Source organism: Microtus pennsylvanicus, chromosome 3, assembly GCF_037038515.1.
Source record: "Microtus pennsylvanicus isolate mMicPen1 chromosome 3, mMicPen1.hap1, whole genome shotgun sequence".
NCBI lineage: Eukaryota > Metazoa > Chordata > Mammalia > Rodentia > Cricetidae > Microtus > Microtus pennsylvanicus.
Window position 1 is genome coordinate 139,519,522 of NC_134581.1, and position 25,845 is coordinate 139,545,366.

The 25,845-nt window shown below is 45.5% G+C and overlaps 2 protein-coding genes across 4 annotated transcripts; both read left to right on the forward strand.

The window, feature by feature from the left end:
- The first annotated feature begins 3,601 nt into the window (after positions 1–3,601).
- Positions 3,602–11,902, forward strand: Hemgn (hemogen). 2 transcript variants are annotated; one of them, XM_075967269.1, is made up of 4 exons: positions 3,602–3,740; positions 6,914–7,010; positions 8,311–9,854; positions 11,083–11,902. In XM_075967269.1, exons 1-4 carry the CDS (start codon positions 3,662–3,664, stop codon positions 11,217–11,219), a joined length of 1,857 nt encoding a protein of 618 aa, XP_075823384.1. In that variant the 5' UTR covers positions 3,602–3,661; the 3' UTR covers positions 11,220–11,902. The 2 variants fall into 2 exon arrangements, with proteins under 2 accessions (XP_075823384.1, XP_075823385.1); XM_075967270.1 differs by having other exon boundaries at positions 6,917–7,010; positions 11,083–11,901.
- A 2,796-nt stretch (positions 11,903–14,698) lies between these two features.
- Positions 14,699–24,390, forward strand: Trmo (tRNA methyltransferase O). 2 transcript variants are annotated; one of them, XM_075967271.1, is made up of 5 exons: positions 14,699–14,838; positions 16,124–16,298; positions 17,549–17,706; positions 19,825–20,466; positions 24,029–24,390. In XM_075967271.1, exons 1-5 carry the CDS (start codon positions 14,763–14,765, stop codon positions 24,286–24,288), a joined length of 1,311 nt encoding a protein of 436 aa, XP_075823386.1. In that variant the 5' UTR covers positions 14,699–14,762; the 3' UTR covers positions 24,289–24,390. The 2 variants fall into 2 exon arrangements, with proteins under 2 accessions (XP_075823386.1, XP_075823387.1); XM_075967272.1 differs by lacking the exon at positions 17,549–17,706 and having other exon boundaries at positions 14,729–14,838.
- The last annotated feature ends 1,455 nt before the right edge of the window (positions 24,391–25,845 follow it).

A 25,845-nucleotide genomic window follows, 5' to 3' on the forward strand; every position in this document is an offset into this window, starting at 1 on the left:
GAGTTCCAGGACAGTCAGGAGTACAGAAAGAAATCCTGTCTCAAAAAAGCCAAACATAAACAAAAAACAAACAAATAACAACAACAACAAAAACCACCTGAAAACTACGTAATGTCAGGGCTTTTCTTTTTTTTATTTTAAACAGGCCTCACTTAGTCCAGGATGACCTTACACTTTCCACTCCTACCTCAGCTTCCTAGAGCTGGGCATTGGGTGAGTGGCAACGGCAAGAATTCTAGAATGACTATGGTACCGTTTTAAGTAAGTCACAGCAGTACTGTCCCTCACCCCAGGAAGCTGTCCCCACACACTGCAGTGTGGGCACTTATGGAGATGACAGGGGCCAAGCCTCCTTCAAGATCATGTTATGGGGACAAACAGGTGACTCAAGACTGGTATTTGCCCATTCTGCCAAGAGTTTGAGCCCAGAGGGAGGGTTTGTGTACATTGCACATATCTCTAAAATAAGGCAGCTTTTGTTTAAAAGAGCTGGCCTTATAGGTAGAATGCAAAACTCTCACATTCTGGTAATAAAGCTAAACTTTTCTATAGACAGCGGGACCCTAAGTCAGGCTTGCAAAATAACAGTGTGGTTATTTCTGTCCCAAATTCCCGCTCTTGACTGCTTATCACCCTAGAGACACCTTGCCTGGCTTCCAATCTAGTTCCCTCCAAAGTATCTCCACTGATCTCCCCCACCCAGCATCACCCTCAGTTTGTTAACTTGAGACCCCACCCTCTGGAGTTTCTCTTCACCCTGTTTCTAGATACAAGGGAAGTGGGGCGGAGACAGAGAATGGTCCTGGGGAGTTGTCATGAGCACGAAAGACCTAAGTTCTAGTTCCTTCCAATAATAATGCATGTCCTCGGGCTGGCAATGTGGCTCAGTTGGTAGAGTACTTGCATAGCATTCATGAGTTCCTAGGTTCCATTTCAGCACCAAAAGGGTGTGATGGTGCCTGCCTGTAATTCCAGTACTCCTGGCACTTGGGAGATGGGGCAGAAGGATCAGGTGTTCAAAACTCATCCAGGGATGTATTAGACACTGATTTTAAGAAAGGAAAACATGTTGTCTGTCCCTTTGGAGAAAATCTGATTTAGAAGTACCTCTGCCGCCGGGCGATGGTGGCGCACGCCTTTAATCCCAGCACTCGGGAGGCAGAGGCAGGCGAATCTCTGTGAGTTCGAGACCAGCCTGGTCTACAGAGCTAGTTCCAGGACAGGCTCCAAAGCCACAAAGAAACCCTGTCTCAAAAAACCAAAAAAAAAAAAAAAAAAAAGAAGTACCTCTGCCATCCTCTGAAGGTGTTCTCAGAAGGATTTCACAATAACTAGTCTACAATATTTATTATTGAACTATCACTCAGCTATTAAGAATTAAAACGTTCTAGGGCAAAACATGGTGGCACATGACTTTAATCCCAGCACTCAGGAAGCAGAGGCAGACAGAATCCTGTGAGTTATAGGCCAACCTGGCCTACATACTGAGTTCCAGGACAGCCAGGGCTATGTAGAGAGATCCCGCCTCAAAACAAACCAAACCAAAACAAAACACAAACATCAGAACATTTAAAATGCTGGTTTAGATCATAAAACACAAAATTTTAAAAATTGTATTGAGACCTTTAATCCTATACATGAAAAATCTAAAAAAAATTTAAGAGGTAGATTGTAGAAAATGCCTGTTATTATTTTCTATGAGGCTCCTCTGACTAGCACCCTGCCTCAGAGTTACCTGAACTTTAATTGGTTTACATAAGAGAAAGATCAAGGGACTAAGAAATAGAATGGAGCATAAGTCTTGCTTGTTCAGTATGAAGATACAGTTTAGTGGCAGGGCCTTGGGTGTTTGCTATATCTAAGAACTTATTCCTCAGTTAGCATGCTGACACACGTATGCAATCATAGCACTCAGGAAGCTGAGGCAAGAGGATGGTGAGTTGAGATCTGCCTGGGCTATGAAGGAGATTTTGTCTCAAAGCAAAGAAGAAAAAAAGTAACTAGTGTTTGGCAGATCAAGTTATAGTTTAAACTCACTAGAAAACTCATGTGCACCACCACATTCGGCTGGTCACCCCCTTTGTATGTATTTTACTATACACACATAGGAGAAGGTATGTACATTCATATGTGCATAAAGAGAAAGAAGGTAGCAGGAGAGACACAGAGGAAGAAGTTCACATGTAGCCCAGGCTGGCCCCGAGCTCCCTATGGAGCTGAAGGTAATCTTGAACTTCTAATCCTTCTGCATTTACCTTCCAAGTTCCAGGATGACAATGTGTGCCTCTATGCTGGGCTCACACTTTTATTATTAGTAAAGCAGCTAACATTTATGGAGGTTAGATACCAAAAGTACCACTTATCGATGTGCTAGGCATACGGAAGATGTCTTGCATAACTAAAGAGACTTCACTATCCCTGTGAACCCACAAAGCCAGGGCTACTGTCTCTGTGTTCCAGGTCTGTGCTGGCTCCACTCTAGCTTGAACTCAAGAGGCTCTGGAATCCAAACCTTTTCCCTCTTAGTCTGGCTCCAGAACACAATGGGTCCTGTGTCTCCTGACCTTGGCTTCTGTGTTCCCTCCTTGGCTGAGCCGCGGTCTCCTGAGCCCCTCTCCTTCATCGGTCTGGTGATCACTGGAGAGAGAGAGAGAGAGAGAGAGCAGTTCCTTTGACTTCAGCTTTGCTTCTGGAACACAACGCCGAGTCTTTTCCCTCTTCCCCTGGGTGAACTGACAGCGGTCACTAGTCGTTCTGAGTGGTTGAGCACGAGTGTAGAGATTAGCGTTGAATGTTAGGGCTTTGTGTCCATTTCCTGCCTATTCTAGGGAGATACACAGCAAGGCTTGCTGATAGTTTACAATAGGTGAAGGCGAAGAGTCACATCCAGGAAGATTAATCAATAGCTAACTCCACAATCTTCAGTGTCATAAGAAATGTAGGCTGGGTGGTGGTGGTGCATGCCTTTAATCCCAGCAGGCAGATCTCTGTGAGTTTGAGGCCAGCCTGATCTACAGAGTGAGTTCCAGGACAGGCTCCAAAGCTACATACATAGAGAAACCCTGTCTCAAACCACCCCCACCACAAAAAAAAAAAAAAGAAGAAGAAGAAGAAACATGAAATAGGCAAGAGAGTGACTATTTACTCATTTTGCAAACAGAGGCACAGGAAAGGGATGTGGGTTGCTCTGGGCCACTGAGTTGATCAGAACCTAGACCCCGGGTTCTTTCTACACTCAGTCATCTCCATTCATTAAAAAAAGCCACCACTCTAGTCACAGCCTGGAGTGTACAACCCCCAGTCATCCGGTGCCTTAAAAAGGAATCCAGGTACATGCTGGCACAAGGAACCACATGGCTGCTGGACAGGAGGCTGCACACGCCAGACTGTGCCAGAGGGGATTCCCTGGATAAATATGGAGCTTGCAGGAGGACAGGGCCAGCCCAACCATTTCCCCCTCCACACCTGTGCAGTGTGATAAAGAAGAGTGGAATTTGCTCACAGCTGTGGTCTAACCAGATAAAACTTTTAGGCGGGAAGTGACAAGCAAACTTGAGTGAGTGTGTGTGTGTTTTTTTTAAGTGTTAGTTTTGACATTTTAAAAAAAGCTTTTAGGGCGCTGGTGAAGTCAGAGTGAATACCAAGAAGGTGGTGTGCCGAGATGGACGTGGGGAAGGATGAATCTCACCTGAAGCTCCTCCAGACACCTGAACCTCATCCACGGAGAGCCCGTGTCCCAGGTAATGACAGACCTGCAGAGGTGGTGGCTGCGGCGGACACGTTATTTTCCTCTTTTATTGATTAGGTATAAAAGAGAAATGAGATACATCCATGGGAAGATGGACTGTGACCCGCTGAGTTGCATTTTGGTGCCAAGAACCTCGGGGTTTAAAGAAACACAATGGGGCAGTAAACAATTAGTGAGAAATTCTCTTCAATGAAAGATAGTGAAGGTACCCAGGACACTCCTTCTGTTCCAAGACAGAGCAGGCTGGCAGGACATCTGGAAGGATATAGCAACAGGAGTTCCACTGGGGCCTGGTCTATCTGAATGCTCACTCTTTTGCCTTCTAATTTATCTTACAGTCTGTTCTAAAGCAGGATTTCTCAAAGTTTTGTGGAACCCTGGACTTTGAGATACTCAAAGACACAGTTGGAAAACTTGTAGCTTCTGATGAACCTATGTACCCTTTCTTAAAATAAAAAAAAAATTAAAGACATCATTGCACTAAGAGAGTAATCAACATTGTTAAAATTGTGATATAGCAATATATGTGCTTATTTATAGATGCATGAAGTCATGTATACAGTAGAGGGTCTAATAAACATAGCATCAGATCCAACGGATCCATACCCACAAGTGGTCACTGATACTACATGCAAGAATTGTGGTGTCATATAGGAAAAAATTCTGTCATTTATTTGAGTGATAAAGTGCCACGCTGCTAAAGCCACTGTGGCTTTTACTTACATTCGCACTGTAGAGGAAAATGTAATTAGAAGTGGGTGAAAATATAATTTTTCCTCATCAAGAATCCCTGGGCTGGGGATGGAGCTCAGTAGCATAATGCTTACCTAGCATGTGTGAGGCCCTAGGTTCAATTCCCAGCACGACCAGAAAAAAAAGAAAAGAAAGGAATGGAGGGAGGGGGGAGGGAGAGAGAGAAAGAAAGAACTCTTGCCTTAAGAACAAAAAGGGTCCTAATGCAAGGGCACTTCGTTTTTTGGAGTTCCCAGTGCATATTGGACAGCCACAGGCTGAGAGGATTAGTGTCAAAGGCCTACTAGCTTTTCTCAAACTTAGGTAGGAATAGACTTCTTTTTTTTTTCCTTGGTTTTTCAAGACAGGGTTTCTCTGTGTAGCTTTGGAGCCTGTCCTGGAACTCACTCTGTAGACCAGGCTGGCCTTGAACTCACAGCATTCTGCCTTCCTCTGCCTCCCAAGTGCTGGGATTAAAGGCGTGCGCCACCACCACCCAGATGGTAATAGACTTCTTTAAAAAAATGTTCTTGCAAACTTTGTGTGTGTGATGCATATTTGCATGTATATGAACCCGTGTGTTTGTGTGTGTGTGTGTTGTTTAGGCAAGAGGTTGACATTGAGTGTCTTTTTCCTTCATCATTCTCTTTCTTATTTATTGAGTTAAAATCACAAACCTGAACCCCAAGCTTGCCAGTTTGACCTGTCTACTTAGCCCGTTTGCTTTGGGAATCCCCGTGTCAGGCCCTATGAACTAGGGTTGCGTGCCAACCACCGGACTCACTTAACCTGTGCATTTGGGTACTGGAGATATGAACTGTGGTCCTTATGCTTCCGAGGCAAGTGCTTTACCTGCTGAGCCATCATCCCAGGCCGGAATTTGCTTTTCATAGTACCCGAGTATCTCAAATAATTTTAAGAAACACAATCCTGCCGGGCGATGGTGGTGCACACCTTTAATCCCAGCACTCGGGAGGCAGAGGCAGGCGGATCTCTGTGAGTTCAAGGCCAGCCTGGTCTACAGAGCTAGTTCCAGGACAGGTTCCAAAGCCACAGAGAAACCCTGTCTCAAACCCCCCCCCCCCAAAAAAAAAGAAACACAATCCTAAGGACAAAATTCTAATAATAAAAGCACAAGTTGAACAGATGTGATGGAGCACTCTGGAGGCTTGGGATCAGGAATCCAAGGCCACCTACAGATGTGCCAGATCCCTCTAGACAGAATGCACCCTGTCTACCATTCCTTTCTCCAAAAGAAAAAGAAAGGTTAGATGAGTGAATATGCTTATTTCAGTTGGGGATTATTATTATTATTATTATTATTATTATCAGCAGGTTTCTCTGTGTAGCCCAGGCTGGTCTGGAACTCACTTTGTAGACCAGGCTGACATTGAACTCAGTGACCCGCCTACCTTTGTCTCCTGAGAGCTGGGATTAAAGATGTGTGTCACCATCACTTAACTATCAGTTGGATATGATTACAGTTTGATATAAAAAGGACAAAAACAAGTAGTGATATGCTGTGTTTCCCGTGAGTGGAGTGACTGGCTAGAGATGTGTCAGCTAGCTTAAGTACCGTGTCACAGGGAAATTAGAGTGTTGAAGACTGTGTGAAGGAACTATCTTTGATCTAAGTTAGGTTAATAAAAGATAGGATCACAGTATGCTATCATAACTACTTTGAATAATATATGGCCTGGATGCAAATAGGGAATACAATGAAAGTAGGTTATTATGTCAAAGATGACCAAACATGACCTATTTTTCTTCTATTACTTAAACAAATATAATTTTTAATAAGTCAGTAGGTCAATAGTGCACTTTTGAACAAATACCATCTGTGTAGGACTCTTAAGCTTTTCTCACTCAAATTCTCACTAAATGTCTGCTCCACTGGGTGTGCGTTGCTGCATGCCTCCTCTTCCAGTACTCAGGGGCAGAGGCAGGCGGATCTCTATGAGTCTGAGGCTAGCCTAGTCTACCCAGCAAGTTCCAGGCCAGGTCTAACGTGTGAGACCCTGCCTCAAAAAAAAAAAAATCTCTTCCATATTCTCTGAAGGTTCAAGAACAAGGAAGACATGGTCCTTGACCTCAAAAATCAAGGGTAAAACTCAGAATAGGGGGTCTAAAAATCTGTAGGGGGCTGGAGAGATGACTCAGCATTCAAGAGCACTTGATCTTCCAGAGGAACTGGGTTCAAATGTTTCCTAACTGTCCCTAATGCCAGGTCCAAGGTATCTGATGCCCTCTTCTGGCCCCCTTAGGCACCAGGTATACACGTGGTGCAGACACACATGCAGACAAAACACCCATAGACATGAAATAATAAGACTTACAAATAATAACTAAATAAACAAAGCTCCGGGGGCAGGATACTTGCTGAGGCACCCGCGGGTCACCGTCACAGCCCCAGTAACTTTCCTTCTCACCCAGCAGAAGTCATTGGAACTTGGAGTCTGAGGAACAGAGAGCAACTCAGGAAGAGGAAAGCCGAAGTGCAGGAGAAGCAGACGTCGCAATGGCTCCTTGGGTAGGTTCCTTACCTGAGGCGGGCATGAGTGTGCATGTTGCACGTCCATGCTCTTGCTCACGCCATTTTCCCATGCATCCTACGTCAGGTGGTGGTGTGCCTGTGTGTTTTATTTTGTTTGTTTTTAATGTAGTCTCCAGTGGGTTTACTCTCTTGCCCAATGTCTCAGCAGTAGAGTCATGGCAACAGAAATTTCCCCCGTTTTCTTTCTCTGTATTTTCACCATCTCCTGAGGCAGACTCCAGCCACTGAAGCTGGATCATCCAGGGTAGCTCTTGCTACCCTTTATTGGTTCTGCTAGTGTTAAAAAAAAAAAGGTGCATAAGGCCTGCTTGGTAGTGCATATGAGTAACCCCAGCCCTCGAGAGTGGTGGTTGGAAGCTGTGAGTTCTAGGCCTCACGTGGCTTAGTGAGAACACATACTGACACATGAAAACAAGGGGCTGGAGAGACAGCTCAGCTGTCAAGAGCATTGATCCCACGCTGTATAGATGGACATGCAGGCAGAGCGTTCATGTACGTTAAAATTAGAGGGCAGGTGGGAGGGCCTAGCTGATAAGCAGAAATGACCATCCTGACATCCAACTTCCCAGTCACTGGCCTTGGGCAATTTACAGAACATCCCATTGCACCTCAATTTTGTCCTCCGCACAATGGCGATAATAGCATTTACCTCCTGGCCTGAAGGAAATACGGCAGGATAGTGCCAGAGACATAGGGAAGCCTAGAGATGGTTCCTATGGTAATGCTGTAGCCCTACTTTATACTGTTTGTGAGTCATTCACCCAAGGTCATAATTCTTATGGCCACCACACACAATTGGAAGGTATTATTTGTCTCATCTTACCTATAAGGTAGTCATGGAGAGGATGAATGACTTGCCCTAGTCACGAGGGAGCATGGACTAAACTTTAGGCCACTCAGTTTTGTATCTTTAAAAAAAATTTTATTATTATTATTTTACTTTTTTTTTTCGAGATAGGGTTTCTCTGTGTGGCCCTGGCTATCCTAGAACTCACAGAGATTCACCTGCCTCTACCTCCCAAGTGCTGGGATTAAAGGTGTGCATCACTACACCCAGCTTTACGCTTTATTTTATCCTGCATGGACACTTTCCGAGCAAGTGAACACTGAGGACTCTCAGGACTGTTTATTTTGCAAACTCAGAGACTGAGGTCTGGGGAGAGTAAGGGCTTGTTTAAGGTCATATAACAAGGCCACAAAGACAGGGGTGGGTATTGGAAGCATCCATTTAAATCCTGTAGCCCTGTTGCTGACATTCATTCTGGTCTCTCTGCAGAGAACAGAAAAAACGCAAGTGTCAAAGCACAGGAAAAGGAAATTCAAGAGGCCGAACGAGACAAAGAGGCACAAAGGTGCAGGCAGAAAAGCAAAGGGTGCAGGCAGAAATGGAGTGCCCTGTAAGCCCTGTGACTGCAGTCCCTCCACTGGTGGCGTGCCCCCCACCTGCACAACACTATGCTGAAGTGCGCCAGGAGAGAGCAATACAGAACCACTCGCAAGCATACAAACACACGGCCAAACCGGAAGACCGCTCTCCTAGCACATGCCAAGAAATGACTGCACTTCAACATTCTTCTAAAATGTGCCAAGACACGGCTGAACCCGAGGTGCTCTCTCCTAAAATGTGGCGGAAAACAGCTGTGCCCCAAGACCATTCTTCAAAAGCACCCCAAGATATGGCTGGACCTGAGGTGCTCTCTCCTAAAATGTCCCAGGAACCAGCTGTACCCCAAAACCATTCTTTCAAGGCACCCCAAGATATGGCTGGACCTGAGGCGCTCTCTCCTAAAATATGCCAGGAAATAGCTATGCTCCAAAACCATTCCTTCAAGGCACCCCAAGATATGGCTGGACCTGAGGTGCTCTCTCCTAAAATGTCCCAGGAACCAGCTGTACCCCAAAACCATTCTTTCAAGGCACCCCAAGATATGGCTGGACCTGAGGCGCTCTCTCCTAAAATATGCCAGGAAATAGCTATGCTCCAAAACCATTCCTTCAAGGCACCCCAAGATATGGCTGGACCTGAGGCGCTCTCTCCTAAAATGTCCCAGGAACCAGCTGTACCCCAAAACCATTCTTTCAAGGCACCCCAAGATATGGCTGGACCTGAGGCGCTCTCTCCTAAAATGTCCCAGGAACCAGCTGTACCCCAAAACCATTCTTTCAAGGCACCCCAAGATATGGCTGGACCTGAGGTGCTTTCTCCTAAAATGTCCCAGGAACCAGCTGCGCTTCAAGAACATACTTTGAAAATGTGCCAAGATGTGGCCAGGCCTGAAGTCCTCTCTCCTAAAACACATCAAGAGGCAGCCGTTGTTCCCTGGACAACACTTGGAGATGTTGCTGGCCCAGGATGCTCTCCTGCAGCACTCCCCCCATCAGATGTGCCTGAAGGCTGCCCACTTGACGCATGCCCCAAATCAGTCACACCAGAGAAAACCGCTTGCCAAGCAGATCAGGGCTTGGCTGTGACTGGAGGCTGCTTTCCTGAAACACGAGAACGCAGTGCATCTGAAGACGTTTCTATAAAAACACGCCAAGGAGGAACAGAACCTGAATTCATTTCTCATGATATCTACAAACTCACTGAGCCTACAGTTTCCTCTCCTGAAACAATCCAAGATTCACCTGGGCCTGAAGAATATTCACCCGAAGCCTGCCATGAAATGCCTGGGCCTGAAGACCTCTCTATCAAGACCTGTGAGAAAAGGGATGGGCCTAAAGACTGCCTTCCACAACAAACCCAGGAAGCAGGTGGGGCCCAAGGACAGGACCCTCTTGCCTACCAGGACAGTGATGGTGCCTATCGTTTCTCTCAAGGTAGGATATTTGAATAGCAACAACTCCCTCTAGATTCGTGATCGAAAGCTGCTGCTGACAGTAGCTAGTTATCTCAATGGGAGCTGTGACTATCACTGAATCCTTTCGAGGAAAAGGTATTTTTCAGGTGACCAACATTCTGTTGGCACATTTCCAAAACATTTAAATAATTGGGAATTCTATTTACCCATTTTGAGAAACCATAGTAAGAGAAACAAACCTGGAATAGGATTAATTATGTGCAAAAAATGCTCTTTTTTGGTTTCTGAGCTAGTACTCACTATGTAACTGTGCTGGTTGTTTTTTATTGCTCGGTCCTCTGGGAGAGCCCTAAGTCCTCTTAAGCAGTCAGACATTTCTCAACCCCTAAAAAGGCCACACACGTACACATGCACACACACACTCACACACATGCACGCACACTGAGAGAGAGAAAGAGAGAAAGGGAGAGAGGATAGAGACATATATCCCTCTTTTTAAACACAGCATCCTGAGCTAGGGGTGCTGGTGTACACCTTTAATCCTGGCATTGAAGGGGCAGAGGCAGGTGGATCTCCGTGAGTTCCAGGTCAGCATGCATAGTGAGTTCCGTACAGCTGGTACTACATAATGCGACTCTGTAAAACAAAACAAGCCAACAAAATCCACCTTGGCCTAGAGGAGAGAAGGCTTAGTGGTTAAGAGCATGTACTGTTCTTGCAGAAGACTCAAATTTGGCTTCTAGCACCCATGGTGACTTTCTTTACAAGTGCCTGTAATTCCAGTTCCAGGAGGTCTAATGCCTTTCTCTAGCCTTGAAGGACTCCTGCACATGCCTGGTGCACACAAACGAACCCAGCACACAAATACACTTAAAAATAAATCTTTCAAAAACAGCACATACTGCTCTCTCTAAAAAAGAATCCCATCGGACGGTGGTTGTGCACGCCTGTAATTCCAGCACTTGGGAGGCAGAGGCAGGCGGATCTCTGTGAGTTCGAGACCAGCCTGGTCTACAAAGTGAATTCCAGCACAGCCAGGGCTACACACAGAAACCCTGTCTCCAAAAACAAAAAAACCCAAAAAACCCCACAAACCTCCCATCTTTGTGAAGTGACACGACATTTTGCTATCTAATTTAGCTGAAATGTGTATGCAGGCCTGTAGCATGGTCTCCCTCTTCCAAGTGAGTGACAGGCTGTGCCAAAATTGTCTATTGAATCTATTATTTTGTGTTTTGATTTTACAGAAACGAAGGAAAAAGCCAAAGCAGATCAAGATCCAGAAACACCATCAAGTCCACAGGGTCTACAAGAGAACTGTTCAGAAGACGACCCGATAGCTATGAATATAGCATATACATCTTCTCTTGTAAAATTTTACTGAAACATTGTAGCAATTGCTACAATTTTCATTACTGTTTTAGCTTGTGTTTTTTCCATGTAGATCTTATCTGAAAGAGAGAACTAACTTTCAAAGGCTCTAACACATAGACAATAGTGACAATAGTGTGTGTGGTGTGTGTGTGCTGTCTGAGGATGTACATATGTATGTGGGGGAAGATAGTAGAGGGAGGGACGAATAAGAGCAGGGGAAGGGGTGAGTAGTTGATTTTCCTTTAAGAAGAAACATATATTTGGTAATTGTGAGAAGACAGCAATTTGATATGAACACTTAATATTTTGAAAGTATATAGTTTTTTGTGAATCTTGTCAGTTATTGATGTAATTTCAGAATTTTATTCAAGCTTTACATGGCTCGCTGAGCTAATCTAAACAAGTCTTATTCTAGAACTTCTTGCAAAATATTTTGGAATTATAAACATCATTTACTTCTGTGTGTGAATCTGGACCTTCTACTTGTATTTTTTTAAAGCTGAGTTTGTGAAAAATGTACATTGACTTATCACTTGCAGGCTAAGCTGTTGCCAAGACAGCATCTTGATATGTGCTGGAATGGGGAGGGTGGTAAAGCACCGAATGGCAGGCCATCTTTGTTCACTAGGGTTTAATCTGGTCTCGTGGAGAAACAAAACAGAAAACAAATCATTCTGAAAGAAAGCAGCAAGTACAGCAGCTTCCTCTCCGAGGAGCCTCCAGCCTGGCTCTTGGCTGTGCTGTCCTCTCTATGAGACTGCCTCTCTTTCTTAACACCCATACTTAAAACCTATATTAAAGTAGCATTAACACGCTCCCCCAAAGGGAACAGTGCTGGTGCCATAGGAGTGGGACGTGGAGACGGGGGGGGGGGGGGGGGGGGGAGCACTCACTTCTCCAGAGTGAAGACTTGGAGGATTGCAAGATCCCTTAGAACTGCAGTTATGGGGAGTTAACACCTGTCCATGTGGGTATTGGGAATTGAACCTAGGCATTCTACAAGAGCAACAGTGTTCTTAACCACTCAGGTTTTTCTTTTCTTTATCGTTGGTCTTTTTGAAGACAGGGTCTTATAGAGTCCAGGCTGGCCAGAAACTCACCTCAGAAGCATGTGTCCCTAGCTTCATGCAGTGCTAGGGCTCGAACCAAGGACTTTGTACATACCAGGCAAACACTCTTCTAACTGAGCATCCCAGTCTGCTTTAAAAATAAAAAGTGTGTATGTATTCTTGGGTACTAGTGAAAGTGAGTGGGTTCGTGGGTGCCCATGCATGACATTCCTGTGAGACCAGATGTTTGTTTCCCTCAGGGGCTCTCCGTTTTATATATTCAGGTAGGCTCTCTCACTTGAACCCAGAGTTCATACTTGAGCAAGCCAGCTTCTTCCAGGGGTTGTTTGTCTCTAGCTCCAGGAGGTCACTACACCTCCCCGGCATTTACATGGGTTCTGGCAACTTGAACTCTAGCCCCTGACATGCATGGCAAGTGCTTTACCCACTGAGCCATCTCGCCAGCCCCTTGTCCTGTTTCCCTCCACCGTTGCCTATAAACTTATACTGTTTTCTTAGCTCTACCCAGACACCAGTGTGAACCAAATCATTTCTGTTTTCTTGTTGGTTTGGAGGTCTGAGATCACGAATTAGAATCCCCCCAAGAAGCCACCTGAGCTCCACTCTGTACTGCCTTTTTCTTGTGGCAGGAAGGAGTTTGGGCATGCAGGAACTACATCTGAAGACTTACTGTGTGTGGTCCTGGCTGGCCTCTAACTCACAGGGATCAGTCTGCTTCTGCCTCCCCAGTACATGTATATATATACATATATATATATGTATATATATATATATATATATATATATATATATATATATATATATAGAGAGAGAGAGAGAGAGAGAGAGTGTGTGTACATATGTGCAGGTGCCTGTGGAGGCCAGAAGAGGCATCAGATCCCGTGGAAGTGGAGTTACTGCCCGTTGTGAGCTGCCCAACATGGGTGCTCGAAATCTAACCTGGATCTTCTGGAAGAGCTGCGGTGCTTTTAACTGCTTGAGCCATCTCTCCAGTTCCTTGAGGTTGTTTTTAAAGGCAGATTCCTAGGTCTAGTGTCTCCAAGTCTACTTTGAGTTTCAGTAGTTGGCACAGTTGGTAATTACACACTTTTGGTATGATTAGCAAGTGACTAGCATGTCTTTCTGGAGGACAAATACTTTCCACTGTTCAGTTTGACTCTCGTATTAATAGCGCCGACTAGTGGCAACTGCAGCTTTTAATCGGTTCATTTTTAAAAGCGTGCAGATGTTGTCCGAAGGTACTCAAACTTGTTTCTCCAGCTAGGCAAGACCAGTGTCTCCTAAAAGAAAAAAGCCTTTCGTAAATTTCATGTACAAGACTCTTGATAGAGGACACAGTATCACTTTTAACTTAAAAAAAAAAAACTCACAATTTCCTCATAAAACCCACAATTTCCTCTTAAATACCTGCCTCCTAATACTGGTTATTTCCCACTCGTGACTTGCTAGTCTGTGACAATGAACTTAGAAAAAATAGCTTTTCATAGTTAAGCCTTTAGTCTGCGGACTTGCTTATTTTTAATATTTTACGTTACCGTTACAAGTAATAGATGGATTCTCTCTGCCCACCCCCACCCCCAACCAAGAATTTGAAATTCCAGAAACACAATCATGTACGCAAAGAAACAGTTTGGCTAAAAGACGCTTACAAGTGGTTAAAGCGCCGGCAACTGGATATTGCATGAGATTAAAATAAAATTCTTGCCGGTCCCGGCTTTTCAATGTGTGTGCTGGCTCTTTGGTTTTGGCGGTTTGGAGCTCACGAAACGTCCCCATTTATTAACTCCTAGGCTAGGTTGGCTGTAATAATATGCACCACTCTTGATTTATTTGGGCTTCTTTCTCGACAAATAGTTATTACTGAAAAAGTGGAGCAGGGTGGCAAATATAACATACAGCCCATGGCCAAACAGAATTTTATATATTTAACCTCCAGTTCTTTGGCTCAGTGGCTAAAGGAACCCGCTAACACTGACGAGCCGAATTTGATAACCGGAGCGGAACCACGCGATGAAAGGAGAGAAGCGCCTCCTGCACTGTCATCTGACTTCCACATGCTCCCACGCACACATAAATGTAAAAAAAAAAAAAGAAAGAAAGAAAGAAAAAAGAAAATTAAGCTCCCAAACTTCAGTTCTTTAGCTGTGCGGTCATAGTTTACACGCCATTTCCCTTTAAAACGCTGGGTCATTTTATAGTCATGGAGGACGCTTATAATTCAAGAATATCTTGGCGTGTACATCTTTATCCATGTGCACCATCCTCGGAGGGCACACTGCATGCCGCATAATGGATAGAAGGTGGGCCGCCCGCACAGCTTCTCTGCAACCACCGCAGCCCTCCACGCGGAAACTGGGCCGCCATTGACTGCGTTCTCCAAGACCCGGCACCGAGGGACAACTGCGCAGGCGCCCAAGCCCACAGGGCGGAAGCGGAAGCGGAAAGCTGCGTACGGCGTGTGGACGATTCAGCGGCCTGCAGCCATGCGCGGCTTGGCGGAGCGGGGTTCCTGCACCCCAGCGGCCCCGTGCGGGTGCACTCAGCCGGCCCTGGAGACAGGTAAATTATAGGGACTCGGAGGCGCCGCGGCCGGCTTCCTCGCCGAGAAGAACGCGAACTGCCTGACGGGCCTTCTTGTCTTTGCCGCCAAAGTGAGGGTCACGTGTCCCCACGATCACGTGACTTGCCAAGGCCAACGAGAGTGACGTAGCACGTTCTTGGTACACGGGGGTGTGATTTGGCCGTAGTCCCAGCACAGTAGCTGTGGGCCGGCCGTGTGTTTTATGGTCCTTTTTCTTTAGGGAGCTACAGAGGGCTAGGATGTGTGTGGCTGATGCTGTCATTTGGTCCCAGTTTCTTCGTTTTAATCCTGTTACACAGGAACATGGATGGAGAATTTAGCAACAATAATAAAAGAAACAAATCAAACCCAAACAAACAGTAGTACCTGAAAATACTCTTGGAAGAAACTTGGAAGTAGTCAGAAATATACACAATATAGATGGACAGAGAAAACCAGTCTAGGAAGCTAATATACAGTGTGGTGTCTGCTTTTACAGAATTAGGAGTAAATGAAGTATTGTTTAGGCTCAAAAGTACATATGATAAGATCGTATTCTGAAAGGAAACAGATGATGATAAAGATTGGATTGCAGCTCCGAAGGCAGTCCGCAGGCATGCAAGGAGCACTGTAGTTGTGTGCCTGCTGGGCGTGTTATGCTTTTTCCATACATATTGCATATAATCTTTGCTGTGTATAAGTAATAGAGTTTTGTGAGAGACAGTCCCAGATTTATAGCCTTCCTGGTTGTGCTAATAAAATAGATTTAATGCAAATGAGGTAAAAATGGAGATCTCTTCAAAGAACATACAAAGAAGTAATTATAAATATAAATTGTAATTTATACCTCAATATATAATCAACAGATTTGTTATGTTAGTGTAATTTATGTATTTATATAACTACACGTAAAAATTGAGGTGGGTATGCTGGTACACAACTGTTTTCCCAGCAGCTGGGAGATGGGACTGATGCTGGAGGTTCATGAGTTCGAGGCTGGCCTGAGCTACTTAGTAGGACTCTATATTTAAACATTTTTTTAAAAAAGATTTATTTATTATCTGTACAGTATTCTGCTTGCAGCACCAGAAGAAGGCCCCAGATCTCATTACAGATGGTTAAGAGCCACTATGTGGTTGCTGCGAATTGAACTCAGTATCTTTGGAAGAGCAGTCAGTGTTCTTAACCTCTGAGCCATCTCTCCAGCCCTTAAACATGTTTTTAGTAGTTGTATTTGTACCTAGATTTTTCTTTTGAGTGATCTTACCCAATTTTCTTCCATAGGAAATCTTTTAACTGAGCCAATAGGCTACTTGGAGTCGTGTTTCTTGGCCAAGAATGGTACTCCAAGGCAGCCGTCCATTTGCAGCTACTCCAGAGCCTGTTTGAAGATCAGAAAGAGCATCTTTAATAATCCTGAGCATTCCTTGATGGGCCTGGAACAGTTTTCTCATGTTTGGTAAGTTGTTTAAGAAGTGGTAGTTTGGGTCCTGAGAAAGCACAGTCATTTGAAGGCATCTTTGGTATCTGCCATCTCTTCCACCCTAATCTGTATGATTATAGATTATGTATGGATTCCCATACTCAATTTCTGCTTTTGGTTGTTTGCATATCTGGGTACCTTTAGGAATCTGGGATTCACTGAAGGAACATGTTTTAACTACAGCTTGTTCTAATTATGACGGCTTCCTTGTGTTAAACTGAAGCCATGGATCTCCTAGATTCTGCCCATGGGTCCTTATGCTGGTCTCTACAATAAGAATCAACCAAACTGTGATCTGTGGTCCCCTCTTTATCTGTCTACATCCGCTTGTGGGATCGCAGCTGTGCCTGTGTAACATGATCTGAAGCTGCATGCTGTCTCTGGCATGCCTATTGGTTTATGTATTGTGTGTGGCTACCACTGCGAAACTCTGCTCTGGTAGCAGAATAGTTGAAACTATGTCTGATTGGCCTCAAATCCTAAAATATTTGCCATCTGACCTTTCACGGAATAAGTTTGTGGGCCCTGTTGTAGGCCCTTGAAGAGTTCAGTTTACCCTCCCTAAAAGGCAGAAAGCCATAAGAGTTTGGATTCTACTTGCTCTCATTTAGAGTTCTGTTTCTACCCATGTTTACCTTGCCCTAGAGGGAAATGCAGTGTTAGGTTTTTAGTTCATCCTCTTAATCATCACTCAGGCTCAGTGTTAGCTATTTTGTGGTTCCTGTATAAATTGCACGCTCTTGTGCCTGGCTTTGAGTCCTGTGTTGAGTTCTTTACTTCGTCATTTATATAAGAATGACTTATATATTATAAATAATCAGCTAACCCACAGTATAGCAAAGATGTATAACAAAGATCTTTCCTGTTCTGTTTAGAAAGGCCTTGTCAGGTTGAACGTTTCTGAGCTTCGATTTCTTCTCCCTCAGCGTGAGGGCTAAATTATGCTTCCTAGGATTGTTACAGTACAAAGTGGCTATGAAAATGTTAGCATACTACATGGCAAACAGTAGGCACTGTGAAGTGGCGTTCCCTTGGCCATGTGTAAATCTGTTAAGTTCTTGCTGTATGCCAGTCTTTGTGTGGAGATGACTCTCTTCCCACCAGGATGGAGGGAGGACTCATTTCCCATGATTGAGAAATTTAATAAAAACTATTCCCTTCTCAAGTCATTATACTAAAATAATTTGTCCTCTTTTTAAACAAATGGCTTGGTTTGTTTTCAATAGGATTTTGTTTGTTTTTCACAAAAACGGCCATTTGAACTACAAGGCAAAAGTACAGCCGCCTAGGTTGAATGGGGCAAAGACTGGAGTGTTCTCCACAAGGAGCCCACATCGCCCTAATGCAATAGGACTGACACTGGCCAAGCTGGAGAAGGTGGAAGGTAACATACTTACTGCACTCTACTAATGCTGGCTGCCGGGCAAGGCGGGAGGTCGCTCACTCCTGCTTTAGTGACCCTGGCCATGCTGGGCGAGGCGGGAGGTTACTCACGCACTGCTACTTTACCCTTTCCTGTCATACTCCTAAAATCAGCTTAGATTCACTGTTAGCTACTGTTCGTGCCAACACTGTGGCATCACTTTTGAGAGCCCTCAGGTGCCTAGGAATGTGTGATGATTGAAAGGGTGTCAGCATGAGAAACACTACAAAACCAGCTCTCAGAAGGTGCTCAGAGCTTGTTTTTATCATTCTGCTATGAAAAACCAGTGCTACTTTTTAAAACTCATTATCTTTTGTAATCCAAGACACATCTCACCAGCTGGGGACTAAGTATTCGGTATATGAGCCTTTTAGCCCTTTCTCATTCAAGCCACCACATTACACATCTGTTTAACCATTGACTTTGTGTCAGGCTTTGTAAATGATCGAGATACATTGATGACTAACTCAGATAAAAATCCCTGCCCGTGCAGAACTTAGTCTCTGCTGAGGCAGGTGAAATCAGAAAAGTGAATGGCAAACAAACACTAATAAGTTATGAACACTGTCGACGTGGAGACAGGAGTGCTTCTTATTCTAACTGTCGTAAAGATCACGAGCCAGCCACTCCTGTGTCAGAAGGCCAGTTGATAAGAGAGAAGCCTAGTAAATAATGTTCATGCGTAGGGATGGGTGACAGTTTCCTATGAACTCTTGAGTTCTTTGTGAATTCTATCATTTAGATAGTCCTGTGTCATCTTTACCCTGGTCCAGGCTTGCACATAGCATGTTTCAGACATCTGGGTTTTCCTTCCTTCCTTCCTTCCTTCCTTTTTTTTTTGACAGGGTTTCTTTGTGTAACAGCCCTAGCTGCCCCGGAACTAGCTCTAGTAGATCAGGCTGGCCTTGAAGTCACAGAGATCCGCCTACCTCTGCTTCTCAAGTGCTGGGATTAAAGCCGCAGCCACCACCTGGCTATCTGGGTCTCCTTGCAATGTGTTTTTCTTTAGGTCAGAGTCAATGTGAACACATGCTGTGTTTTGGTTCTCATTCATCAATGTTCCGGGAGTCAGGATAGGAGACTCTGTACCAGCAGCAGGAAGTGGACAACAGCTATCCAAATGGGACAGCCAGAGACCTGTCTTAATATTTAGTTATAGGGTCTTGTGTCCTGCTGACTGTTTGAGTATTCATGGAAACCTTTCTAGTTTTGTATAACAAAATGATCCAAAGTGTATCTGCTTAGGCAGCATACGTTGATGATGTGTTTAAAACACTGCTGTTTTTCCAGGAGTCAGTAGGATGGGCTTATCTTTGCTGGTCCTCTGCACTGAAGTTGTTACAGAGTTCATTTCCTCATAGGTAGGACTGAGGGCCCAGCTTTGTGCCAGTGTTGCCTGCAGGCTGCCCACATTGCTAGGGCATCTTATAGCTGTTTGGCACTGGGCTTTCTCAGCATGCTTGTGCACTGCACCAGGGTGCAGGGAGAACTAGTCAGGTTGAGTCTGTGGTCAGCAACGACTCCTTTATGGAAAGCTTTATTGAAGGGGATAAGAACTCTTTTGCTAGGTTCTTTGACTTATATTAAGTTGAACTCAGAAAAGAAGGGGTTACACAGGACATGAGCACCAAGTTGGGGAGCGTGTCAGACCTAAAGTTTCCTCATCACAGTAGAAATACACATTGTTGGTCTTGTGAGATGCTGAGGGTTGGCGTGTGCCTAGAAGTGATACAAAGATGAGTGAACCCCAACATGTGTTCCAGGGGCCTGCTCACTGTCAAGGCGCAGAGGCGTCGGTAAGTCATTGCCATTCTGTAGGAAAAGGCTTGAGTGGAGGTTTATACACTTAGGCCTCTGTGAGACCCAGAGGAAAGAGCCAGGAAAGTTTGTAAGTGATGTGTTCTATATGAGCCTTGAGGAGTTGGAGTTTGGCAGGTGAAGACGTGGGTTTCCAGGCAGAACAGTGTAAGTAGGCTCAATGAGGTGCAAGGGGGTATTTGGAGAGAGGGGATAATCCTCCCATTTTTGCCTGAACCGCTGTCCACTGTAAACACCTAAGAGGACCTTTATCCCCTTCAGGTGGCACTGTATTCCTGTCTGGAATTGACATGATACACGGCACACCCGTTTTAGACATAAAGCCCTACATTGCTGACTATGACACACCACAGAACTTGGAGCCTCTGGAGGACTTGAATGTGCAGCATAACCACCATAAGCCTAGGGCCGCATCTCAGTCTGATGGCACAGCTGACAGTTGTGACCAGCGGCTGCTCCCAGGGTGTGAGAATGCACTGCACTGCCTTAGCGCTGAGGAGAAACTGAAGTGCCTTGAAGACAGGATCCCAGAAGACACCTCCCAGAAGCCCAGAGATGGCACAGAAACCCTGCACACTTTGCCTGGGGACAGAGAGAGAACGGTGGGTGTGGCGCTGGAATCAAGCAGAAGTGCCGGTATGGATGTGGCTGAAGAGCAGTGTGGCCCACAGGATCTGAAGAACTTTCTGGACAAAGGCACAGATAGGTCAAGGAACATAGACCGTGCCGTGGTCCTGCAGGGGAACAATGCAGAGACACAGTGGGCTTCCTTCCATGCCAGGACAGCTGACAGAGCACCCTGCAGTGTCGTCCCTGCCTGGGTGAAGGAGGCCCCTGCAGCCTCGTTACAAGTCCGGTTTACTCCTCATGCGGAGATGGATCTGAGGAAGCTCAGTTCAGGAGGTAAGCCAGGGTACCTGGGGTCTCTTAGGCCTGAGTGAGAGATGAACGGAGAGAGGAATCAGGCCCTATGCATGTTAGCTACAGACTCAGTCAAAGGATGAGCTTTTCTTTATAGACAGGATTATAACTTGGGAAAGCAATTATATATATGGAATATTTGTCAACGTGACAGGGTCTTTTATATATTTATTTTTATATTCATTGGTGTTTTGCCAGCACGTATGTCTGTGTGAGGGTGTCAGGTCCCCTAGAAATGGAGTTACAGATAATTGTGAACCACCATGTGGGTGTTGGGAATGAACCTCGGTCCTCTAGAAGAACAGTCAGTGCTCTTAACCACTGAGCCATCTCTCTAGCCCCCAGTCCTTTTTAAATATATATATTCCCCCCACTCTTTGGTTTTTCGAGACAGGGTTTCTCTGTAGCTTTAGAACCTGACCTGGAACTCACTCTATAGACCAGGCTGGCCTCAAACTCACAGAGATTTATCTGCCTCTGCCTCCCAAGTGCTGGGATTAAAGGCATACACCACTGCTGCCCAGCTTTTTAAATAGTTTTATTTATGTATATGGTGCTCTGTCTGCATATACACCTGCATGCCAGAAGAGGGCATCAGATTCCCATTATAGATGGCCACGAGCCACCATGTGGTTGCTGGACATTGAACTCAGGACCTCTGGAGCTGTTAATGCTCTTAACCTCCGAGCCATCTTTCCAGCCCTGGTGACTGGGCTTTTAAGGAGCAGGATATAAACTTTGGGCATCACATGGCATTTTCTGTTTAGCAGTTGTTCTTTGGTTTTCAGTCCAGGTGCTCAGAAGGCATCTTTGAAGAGTGGCTGCTGCCTCGGGAGATGCCCATGACGTGCAGCCCTTATCTTTCATTTATCTATTTAATATTTATTTTAATCACATATGTGCATATGTGTCTGTCTTGTGGGTATGTGTTCATATAGGTGCTGGTGGAGACCCGGGGAGGGCTTTGGATTTCCTGGAGTTGGAGTTATAGGCATTTCTGAGCTGCCCAAAATGGGTAGTAAAAACCAAATTCAACTCCTTTGTATGAGCAGGAAGTGTTCTTAACCACTGAGCCATCTTCCCTGCTCTGCTTGCTTTTTTTTTCTCTTTTCTAACAGTTATGCAGATGGTGGATTGTGCTTGGTTTATACTTGGATACACTCAATTTCTTACTTGCTTTTCTATCTGGCTAAAGAGGTTTCTGGTTTCTTCTGTCAGGCGAAGACCCTCCTGCCATAGTGATTTCCCCCATAGGACATACACTTCCTGCCAAAGGAAGGCCACAGGGCTCTGTTTGGAACCCATTTAACACATGGTTCTTAGCATGTGTTGTTTGGTTTCCCTAGTTTATAGCAGATGGAGAGTGAAGGAAGCGGGTGCCTGTTAAGAGGTGGGAATGAGGATGCTAGCAAGAAGTAGCTGTTTCCAAGGAGATGACAGGTGTCCAAAGGGCTGAGAACTGTTCTTGTGTTTCTTTTCTTTTCTCTGTCTCTCTCTCTCTCTGTCTCTCTGTCTCTCTCTCTCTCTCTCTCTCTCTCTCTCTCTCTCTCTCTCTCTCTCTCTCTCTCTCTCTCTCTCTTTTCAAGACAGGGTTTCTCTGTGTAACAGTCCTGGCTGTCCAGGAACTCACTATTGTAGACCAGGCTGGCCTCGAACTCACAGAGATCCACCTGTCTCTGCCTCCAGAAGTCAGCACATTGCTGTGCAAAGCACACAGAAGCATACACTGTTGGAAGGTAATGGTGGCCTGGGACATGACTAAGAGAGGGCAGTGCTGAGGGCTGCATTTGGAAACAGATGACTGGGGAGGCCTCACTGAGGGGACACAATGAGAGCAGACATGAAGGAGATGGAGTGAGTTCACTTGACCAGAGGAAGGAAACCAGCCTCCCGAGAACCAGTGCTCGGCTCCAAGAGGAAGGGTGTGTGGCTCCTGAGGTCATCAGCACAGTGAACTGAGGAGGGTCCCAGAGGCTACAGCAAGGGCATGAGGCCACATGGGTTCTATATGCCACTTAAAAACATTTAGCCAGCCGGGCGGTGGTGGCGCACGCCTTTAATCCCAGCACTCGGGAGGCAGAGACAGGCGGATCTCTGTGAGTTCGAGGCCAGCCTGGTCTACAAGAGCTAGTTACAGAAACCAAAAAAGCTACGGAGAAACCCTGTCTCGAAAAAAAAAAATTTTAGCCAAAGGGCAGTGGTGGCACATGCCTTTAATCCTAGCAGTCTGGCAGGCAGAGGCAGGTGGGTCTCTGAATTCAAGGCTAGCCTGGTCTACAGAGTGAGCTCCAAGATAGCCAGGGCTGTTACACAGAGAAGCCCTGTCTCAAACAAACAAGCAAATGAAAAACAAACAAAACAAAACAAAAAAGCATTTGGCCAGGCACGGTGGCATACATCTTTTATCCTAGCACTTGGGAGGCAGAGGCAGGTGGATCTCTGTAATTTTGAGGCCAGCCTGATCTATATAGTGAGTTCCAAGCAAGCCAGGGCTACACAGAGAGACCCTGTCTCAAAAAGTCAATTGTGTTGCACCTGTGCACATCATAGTGCCTTTGTGGACTTCAGAGGAACTTGCAGGAGTCAGGTCTTTTTTCCACCACTGGGTATAGAACTGAGGTCGTCAGGCTTGGCAGCAAACACCTTTACACTGAGCCTTCTCACCAGTTCCTCAACATATACACATACACATATGTAATTCACTTATTTTTACTTTATGCATATGATTGTTTTGCCTGCATGGGTGTGTGTGTGCACTGTGTGTGTGCTTGTTGCCCAAGGAAGTCAGAAGAGGGTGTTCGATCTCCTGGACTTGTCACCCACTGTATGGGTGCTGGGAAGTGAATCTGAGTCCTCTGCACAAGTTCTCTTCACTGCTAAGCCTTCTCTCCAGGCCCTCCCCCCCATATATACTTTATTTTTGTTAAAGAATTTATGCCCGTGGGAGGTTTTATCCCTTGGAAGAGTGAGTATCTGTTTACCTGAAACACATGACTGGGCCTCTGGGAGGGTGCTGAGCTTCTAATGGGTTTTGTCCTGGACTCTCCGTCTGCTAGCCATTACATCTAGCAGTGGGGTTTGGATGCCTAGTTTTTCTGCCCTTCCTCCTTCCTTCTTTCCCTCTGTACTAAGTGGCCTGGTGTTTACTATCTAGATCAGGCTGACTTTAAACTCGCAGAGATCTGCCTGCCTCTGCCTCTCAAGTACTGGGATTAAAGATGTCTGGGGTGTGTGGTGGGCCGCTTTGAGGACACTGAGTGCTACTTGTTTCTCTTCCACTGGGAAAATGACAAGAGTTAAGTTATCGATTGGACTTAGAGAGAATGGTATTTAGTGGGCAGAAATGAAAGCTTGCCTCTCCAGGTTTGCAGACTTGTGGAGAATACACCTGAGTATTTTGTTCAGTAGGAGAGAAATTTTGGAGGTGCAAGTCTCTGAAGTGAATGTTTCCAGAGCCTGTTCCTTTTATGTGAATGCAGAGCTACCACATTTCATGCTGAAACTCGCTGTCTCTGGGTTTGACCTTGTGTGTTTGTCGTTGCAGATGCGGGTCAGATGTCATTTAAATACTTCCAGTCTGCAGAGGAAGCCAGGCGTGCCATCGAGGCTGTGCTGTCGGCAGACCCCCGGTCTGTGTATCGGCGGAAGCTCTGCCAGGACCGCCTTTTCTTCTTCACTGTTGACACAGCTCATGTCACCTGCTGGTTTGGCCAGGGCTTTGCCGAAGTTCTGCAGATTAAACTGGCTTCTGAGCCTGTTGAGATGACTGACCCTGAGGAGTCCTTGGTGGCCCTGGGGTCTTGAGCCCCATCGTGTATTTAGACGGCCTAGTTGATCTCTGGGTGTAGCTGCTTTTGTCTTTTACTGCTTCAGTTGGTGCCTTTTACAATATTTATTTCAAGGAAATTGTTGTTTGATTTTGGCTTTGGTTTTGATTTTTCAAGACTATTTTCTATGTAGCCCTGGCTGTCCTGGAACTCCAGGATAGACAGACTGACCTCAAACTCACAAAGATCCACCTGCCTCTGCCTCCACTGTGTGCCCTCATGCCTGGTGAAGGAAACGTGTGTTCATCAATGTCCCCGAGAGCTGTGAGGCACAGCGTCCCCACCCTGTGCTTTCCTCCAGTGCCGCAGACTCCCAAAGCGCTGCTGTGGGTAACTGCCTGGGAACTCTCATTACTGGTGCTTGACACAGAGAACATTCTCCTTTATTTTATTGGTTTTTCAAGATAGGGTTTCTCTGTTAACTCTGGCTGTCCTGGAACCATGCTCTCTAGACCAGGCTGGCCTTGAACTCAGATTCACCAACCTGTGCCTCCTGAGTGCTGGGTTTCCACGTCACAGCTGATCCATTCATCAGTTCACACTGACTTTCCCCACTCAAGAGCCTGTTGTCAATCACACTGAGATGTGTGACCAAATAAGACCAAGTGACCGTAGCAATCTTTATGGATGAAATTCCGGCTTTGGGGGGACATTGTTACACACACATGCAAACAACAAATCGGAGCTCCTTGAATATCCCGAGTCAGAAAGGAAAACTACCCCCTCCCCCACCTCAAGAAAGTGGCTACTGGTTTGTCTCTGACTCTGCTAAGAAGCCATGACTCAGCTTTTGGTGATTACCATGAGCCGAACAAAATGTGGGGCAGAGTTCAAGGCACACACTCACATAGCCCAGGCTGTCCTGGAACTCTGATCCTCTTGCCTCGGTCTCCTGGTCTCTGAAGCATTTCGTGTCGCAAGTCATGGTTTGTGGAGGAAGTAGACGCACGTGCCAGAGTGGATACAGTTTGATAAACTAATTAACACCGCACAGTTGTGTGCCGCGCAGGAAGCAATTACAGGGGTGTGTGGCCTGTGGGTGATTTTAATGAGGTGCTCTGAGATAACTGAAGATTTACGATCGGTGTAGCCAAATTAGACTCCTGTCAACTTGGTACTCTTTCCTAAACACAGCTACAGATCTCAGAGCTGATTGATCATGGTTTGGAACCAGCCCATGGCCTGTGGGAACTTGTGCAGTCATTGGCTGATGCCATCCCACTCCTGAACTGTCTGCTGGGTAGCTGTCGTTTCCTTTGACACTGCTTACAGTGTTTTCTGACAAGATCTTAAATTTGATTTTTCTAAAGCTTTTTTTTTCTTCTTCTGAAATACAGACTGTAAGAAGTTGTGAAAATAACTCAGAGGTCCCTTCTAGCCTTTCTGGTCTTCCAGTGAAAAGATCTAAAAGTATATTAAAGTATTACAGTGAAGCAGTTGGCATTGTAGGGCCTATCTTATAGTCTGCTTCTGATGCCTTTGTGTGTGTTTGTGTGGGTGTATGTTGTGTGGATATGTCACATGTATGTGTTTG